We start from the raw sequence: 6,594 nt of genomic DNA, 5'->3' as shown, positions 1-6,594 counted from the left end.
GCGCGCGCAGCCCAGACAGACTGTGTTGACAGCAGCAGGCAGCATCGGCCAGGCCAGTGGAGACATCCTGCGCCAGATTGGAGAGAGCGAGACAGACGAGAGGTTCCAGGTAACGCTGCACCCGGTCCATTTATCATCATCATCATCATCATCCGCACACTCTGTGTAATAATCAAAGAAAGCTCAGTCCTCAGTTAATCAAAAACACATTGTAACCAGGGGAATATGGAAGCACTATGATTGTATTTTAGCTTTGGTGAATTGAATGCTTATCTAGCTGCCAAGCTTGTGTTTTTCTTTCATGTAGCTCATACTTGGCTGAATCGCGATTGTTATTGTAATACAATGTTTGCCGACGGTTACACATGGATCAAATCTAGAACCTATCTTACATCCTGCCTGACACGCAACCACATTCTTTTACATTAATTTATTAATGATGAGTTGTACATATGTGCAGATGGTAAGTGTTTATTATATTAGATTGTTAAGTATATATAGTACAATTAGTAAACACTTTCTGTTAGAAATGAAATGAGGAGTTAGATATTTCTGCTCTCTTTTAGCGCAGTTACACGCTACAGACACAATCCTGTGACACAGAGCTATAAGGAATTATTCTTTAACCTGTATCTGCACTATCCAGATGCCTGTGCCACAATATTAGTCAACTGTTTATGAGAACGAGAGAAACATTTTATAGGACAGACTGTGCGGCTTGCCGATGAGATAGTTTGTGTGTTTTTTTGTTTTTTTTTCATCTTTGCCTCCCCTTGTTGTAGGACATCCTGATGAATCTGGCCAAGGCAGTGGCCAACGCTGCAGCCATGATGGTGCTGAAGGCCAAGAACGTTGCCCAGGTTGCCGAGGACACCGTGCTTCAGAACCGGGTCATTGCTGCTGCCACCCAGTGTGCCCTGTCCACCTCCCAGCTGGTGGCGTGTGCCAAGGTACAAGAAAGTGTTTGACTCATTGTACTGAAGGACTGGCATCACATCAGTATTTGCATGATATGAGCTCAATTCCCAAAAAGTAAATTCAGTTGATATTATGCAAATGCTTGAGTGGTGTAATGTTATGTAAGATCTGTCTCGGATTTAAATATTACCGTTGCAGTTGGATGACAATAACTCCCCATTTGCTTTGTTAGCTTTTCTCATAAGTAGACTGTGCAGTGAGATTTGGGAAATAAAGATTCCTCAAATACTTAAATAAACTCCAATTTATCTGCAGGTTAAAAACAATTTGGAGAGTGAATATATCAGGATGCACCAAGGCACCATTATAGACCCTGTGCCCACATTGTATTTGAATGTCTTTAATTGAACAACCCACAAGCGGCTAATTAGTTTAAATGCCCTCGCGGCTCTTAATCAGAAGAGTTGCGTTCACTAAACAAATCCTCACCTCTCAGTAATATCATGAGAACCGTCGGCTGAATCCTTTTCCAATAGTTTTCTCCTCTCCCTTTGCTGTTACTGCTGTTCTCTGTCAAACATAATTTAATGATTTAAAGACTGTAGCAGTGGGTTTTCCTCCAATTTACAACACATTTGCTGTTTCCGTTTGAGTCGCATTGGGGAAGCTAGATGGAGATAACTTTTGGGCATTATTTTTTTTTTACCATTTAAACTGAGACAAAGTCTCATTTATCTTCTTTCCTGCTTCACCATCACTTCTTTTCCCCTCACTTTTCGCCTTGTTGTTGTAGGTGGTGAGTCCCACCATCAGTTCGCCGGTTTGCCAGGAGCAGTTAATCGAAGCTGGGAAGCTGGTGGATCGCTCGGTGGAAAGCTGCGTCCAGGCCTGTCTCTCGGCTACAGAAGATGGCGAGCTCCTCAAACAGGTCAGCTTGATCGATGTTCACACCAACGATGCACTGAACTCCATCGTTCCATGCAGCATTTCTTGTTTTGTCTAGGAAGATACACCCCAAGTTTGAGCCAGAAAATCCTAATTAGCAACAAATGAGTTGACTAGTTTCTTGTTTTTCCTATTTAAAACATTTATTTATTTATTTATTTAAGGTATTCAGTTTCTGTACTAACACCCAGCTTAAAAAGCAATGAAGATAATGAGTCCAGTGTGCTTGTCCTCAACCTGTTGGAATAAGAAGCAGGGAATAATGCAGCTTTAGAGACACAGCAGCACTAACGTTAATGATGTGCATCGTCCGTGTTGAAGGTGAGCGCAGCAGCCAGCGTGGTGAGTCAGTCTCTGGGAGATCTCCTGCAGCATGTTCGGCAGTATACCTCAAGGGGGGAGCCCATCGGGCGCTATGACCAGGCCACAGACACCATCATGACCGTCACTGAGAGCATCTTCACCTCCATGGGAGACGCAGGTGAGACCAAGAGAAGATATTGATCGGGGATGAAAATGAAGGAATCTTAATTGTGTATCCACAGTCAGCCATTGTGGGAACGCTTTTTCAAATATGATTAATGAAATGAAATATAGAAAAAGGCTTACGTATGTTGAAATAATCACACTTTTATTTTGTACACCACCTAGGTTAAGGAACAGGTTAATTAATTGACCTTTTAATTTTTGATTTAAAAAGCAATCATGGTTTAAACTGTCATAAGCAGGACAGAACAACCCACAGCCAGACACTTTCAGCGAGGTTTTATATTTGACACAGTTTTTGTGAGCTCTTGTTATGCTTTGAAATTCAGTCTAAAAACCCTTCTTAGCCAAATATATAATGTTAAATAGGTGATGAAAAATCATCTAATCTAATATAAACTTGCTTTCCACAGCTCTAAAGTCTCTGCTTTTGGAGTAGATGTCTTACTATGAATCATTCATTCCATCTTCTCCTCAAAAAACTGGCGTGATGGTGGGTTTGAATGGACCGCTGTCAGCGACGGTGAAGCCCCAGAGAGAGGCTGACAGGGATGTTAGCAAGTCTGACGGCAGAGAAAGACGGATGGATAGAGAGAGATTCACAGAGAATGTCCCGGGCCAGCGGTCAGCTTAGCCGATTCGATTCGCTTGATAGACAACTAGAATTGCTGTTTGCTCCGCTGAGGCCGGAATACGTGCAGCTGGTTGGCAAATATCACTTTTGAACTGGTGTCAAATATGTCAGGTAACGTAACAACGGGAGAAAAAAGCAGAGTGAATCCGTCTGTTGGCAGATCAGCTGATGCGCTCACATGAATTATCACCAAATAGCTTGTGCGGTGTGCCAGGTCTGCGTCACCATTGTCTTCTCTCGTTAGTCTGATTTCAAGAATATTTTTAGAATCGAAAAAACACCAGGGCTGGTGGAACAGTTGCATCTAATTGTGTCTTCACATGTCACCTACAGGTGTTAAAACATGATGCACATCCGATCAGAGAGAGCTGTTTTCGAGATTCAACCCCACCCAGCTGAGTGAAAGATGTTTGTCTCTTGTTTTCTCCCATCAGGAGCTTTTTTTATGATGCTGACGTTGAACTTTCTGTTCAACAGCTGTCTATTGTTTACGTCCTTAAAAGGGTCACAACATGAGTTAACTTACTATCAGTAATTTTACCTTCAAGCTTCTCTTACTGATACAAATGAAATGGTGTCAAATTCTAAATCGGTGCAGTTTGTTGAAATATTTATCTGCTCCACTAAGATTTGCCAGCATTGCATCATTAGCTCCAACTCACGCACAAGAAAGCAGTCATCATGCACAGTTATTATTGCAAGCGCTTTAAGAAATTCAGATTTTGGGGGTTTTTTTTGTGCAAATTGTTCATGACAATCAACTCGGGAGGATTTTCAGCAAAAGAACAGAGCTACACAGTTTATTTAAAATAGTACTGTATTAACACGCTTGCATTTCTTTAGTATGACTCATCCATTAATCCACTTCTCTCCTCCCTCTCTCTCCCCTTCCCCCTCGCCTCTACACTTCCTCTGTCGTCTCTCATCTCGTCTCAGGCGAGATGGTCCGTCAGGCTCGGGTGTTGGCTCAGGCCACCTCGGACCTGGTGAATGCCATGAGGTCTGACGCCGAGGCCGAGGTGGACGTCGACAATTCTAAGAAGTTGCTGGCGGCTGCTAAATTGCTGGCTGACGCCACAGCAAGGATGGTGGAGGCAGCAAAGGTAACGGCGTGTGAGATACGAAGCATGTCGTATTTATTAAGTTTAATACCAGCAGCGACAGCGACGCTGGTACTTTTTTCTCAGCCTGTTGATCTCTGTTTTGCCTTTATATCTCAGTTTTTGTTAACAAAAAGCAATACATTTACTCAACTGAAGAGATACTGTAAATACAATATGACTTCTGCATTCAGCCCATCTTCAGCATTTTGAGGCAGTGGGCTGCTGTAACTTGAGTAACTTGGCGTTCAGTGTCACCAAAAACAGTCCACCCAAATACATCTTTTGGGTGGATGTTTGGGGAAAGTTTTGGTTTTAATCACAGTTGTGGCATTTCCTAAATCCACATGAAAGTCTACATGTCTGGGCTTTAGTCTCTTGTCCAGGGTGACCTTTTCAATGACAGAAGAGGGGAAATAAGCTGGGCCACAAGTGTGTGCGTCTGTGTGCAAAATGGAAAAAAGACCAAGGATGAAAGTTTGTGAAGTGATTCTGCATAGTCTTGTTGATAAGATGTTGTTTCATAAATGGAAGACAACCTTTATGAACATTCTTCAATAGAAAAAATATGACATGGACAGATTTTTAATCTGGAAACACCGCACTGCCAAGGTGTGTTTGTGAAAAAAGGTTTTTCCAATGGTTTTGGATGCTGAAGTCAACATATGCAGACATGCTCATGTCAGTCCACAGACATCCAATTAGTGAGCGTTTTATGGGTTTGCAGAATTTTTCCTTTCAAATTAGATTTGTCTGAATTTAGACTTGGTTAGACTAAGTTGTGAATTAGAAAATGTGTTCTCATCTCATCCCCGTTAAAACAATGATTTACTCTCTATGTAGCAGCTGCAGGTTGCATCAGGAATTGGTCAACAAATATTTGGGCTTTGCAACACTCCCAACCTGGGTTCAATACTGCTCTGATTCTCTTTTGTTTCAATTTAGTTTCTATAATTGTCATAGAATTACTATTAGCTACACTCCGTTGCTAGATACTGAAGGTAACCTGGAGCTCTCTAAGCCACAATTCTTTCTCTCTTTTATCTGAAATATACATGAACATAGTTGGAAAACTCTAAGTTGTTGCTTTAAACATTTAATAAGATGACAAAATAAAAGAGCTACCACTTTGCTGGCGCTATGCACCATATTGAATATCATGTTTTAACATGTTAGTGGACATTTTTAATTAACAGGATCAAACAATCCTGTTTAGTGCATTGATTTATTCACAGCCTGGCCTCATCCTTTTTGTTTTAATAGCAATCTTTTTATGGCCAGTTATTGGCCTATGAAGACATCCGAGTACAAAATGAATAATCACAATAAATACTAAATCCATACAGCTTTTCAATTTTCCCTCAAGATCTTCTCACACCAAGTTTCCAGCGTAACATTATTAAGAGCTCAAACTCTTCATCCATCCAAACTATCCGTCTGTTATCTCTCTACATCAGTCTCATTATCTGTCTGCACCATCACACTCTGATATAGCTCTCCACTTCCACCATGAAAATGAAACGACGCCCTCCAGCTGGTTTGATGGTCGAGTTTGAAGCTACAGACTTATCTGTAGATGTATCTGTGTCAATGGAGGCTCACACTTCAGCCAGCCGTAGCCTTGGTAACTGATTGATTGAGCTTGTGCAGTTTAGTTTCTGGTCTGTATCTTTTGCAGCTGACTGTGTTCACGCTTGGTTTCTTTTTTTTAAAGCCTGTGTTGGGTAATGTCAGACACTTATTGCACACATATTCTCCATTATTAATTCTTGCATGTGATATCTTGTTACTTCTTCTGGAAACGGCACTTTTTAATAATTATGCAAATTGGCTGTTACATTTAAATGGTGTCAGTAGTTGCCAACAGTCAGCTGCAAACACTAACATCTAACATATATCGTGATTTACGCAAAGTCAAATGTTGAAACAAAAACATTTTCCACCGTGGAATTACTAGAAATTAACAGAAAAAACATTATTTTTCATGTTTGTACACTTGTGTGCTTTGTTCATAGTGATATTTGTGTCTCTTGTGACTTGTGTTAGCATCTGTGCGGTTGAACATTACCTTAATGACAGATTTTCAGTTGCACACACACACTCACCTCTCTGTCTACAGTAGCTGCAGGTGAAGCTACAGAGTTCCTAATTAATGAACCTAATGGCAGCAGCACCTAATCGAAGCTTTCACGGAGGTGCCGATTGATGTTGGTCTCCACTGAACCCAGTTAACTTGCACCGCTGGTTCCATAAACAGGAAAAGGAAAAGAGCTGCTTGCTAATGTGAACAAACAGCATCTGTTGACAGTTTAGCCTTCGACAAAGAAGTGATGAAGATGAGCTGTAGCTGAGTTTGAGTGCAGTGATTGAACTCTGCGTCGTGTTCAAAGGTCTGGCTACACTGATGGGATATTCTAAGATGATTTGTATGCACTGATTGCACTTGTGTGGGTCTGCTGCTCGTCTCACTAGGTGTAGATGATGAGTGCTAACATGTCCATTCAGAAATAA

At 41.2% G+C, this 6,594-nt stretch overlaps 1 protein-coding gene across 5 annotated transcripts in view; it reads left to right on the top strand.

Annotated features, from left to right (window-relative positions):
• The window catches only part of LOC116383221 (talin-2), an 81,820-nt gene that overhangs the window by 50,558 nt on the left and 24,668 nt on the right, over positions 1 to 6,594 (top strand). For all 5 annotated transcript variants that reach the window (XM_031846889.1, XM_031846886.1, XM_031846887.1 and 2 more), the window contains exons 18-22: positions 11 to 109; positions 783 to 950; positions 1,712 to 1,846; positions 2,185 to 2,344; positions 3,920 to 4,086. In XM_031846889.1, the coding sequence (XP_031702749.1) occupies positions 11 to 109; positions 783 to 950; positions 1,712 to 1,846; positions 2,185 to 2,344; positions 3,920 to 4,086 (729 nt within the window). The remainder of the gene's footprint in view (positions 1 to 10; positions 110 to 782; positions 951 to 1,711; positions 1,847 to 2,184; positions 2,345 to 3,919; positions 4,087 to 6,594) is intronic.

The sequence above is a fragment of the Anarrhichthys ocellatus genome, unplaced genomic scaffold (genome assembly GCF_004355925.1).
Source record: "Anarrhichthys ocellatus isolate YVR2014 unplaced genomic scaffold, GSC_Weel_1.0 scaffold6, whole genome shotgun sequence".
NCBI lineage: Eukaryota > Metazoa > Chordata > Actinopteri > Perciformes > Anarhichadidae > Anarrhichthys > Anarrhichthys ocellatus.
This window is presented reverse-complemented; position numbering and strand designations above follow the sequence as displayed.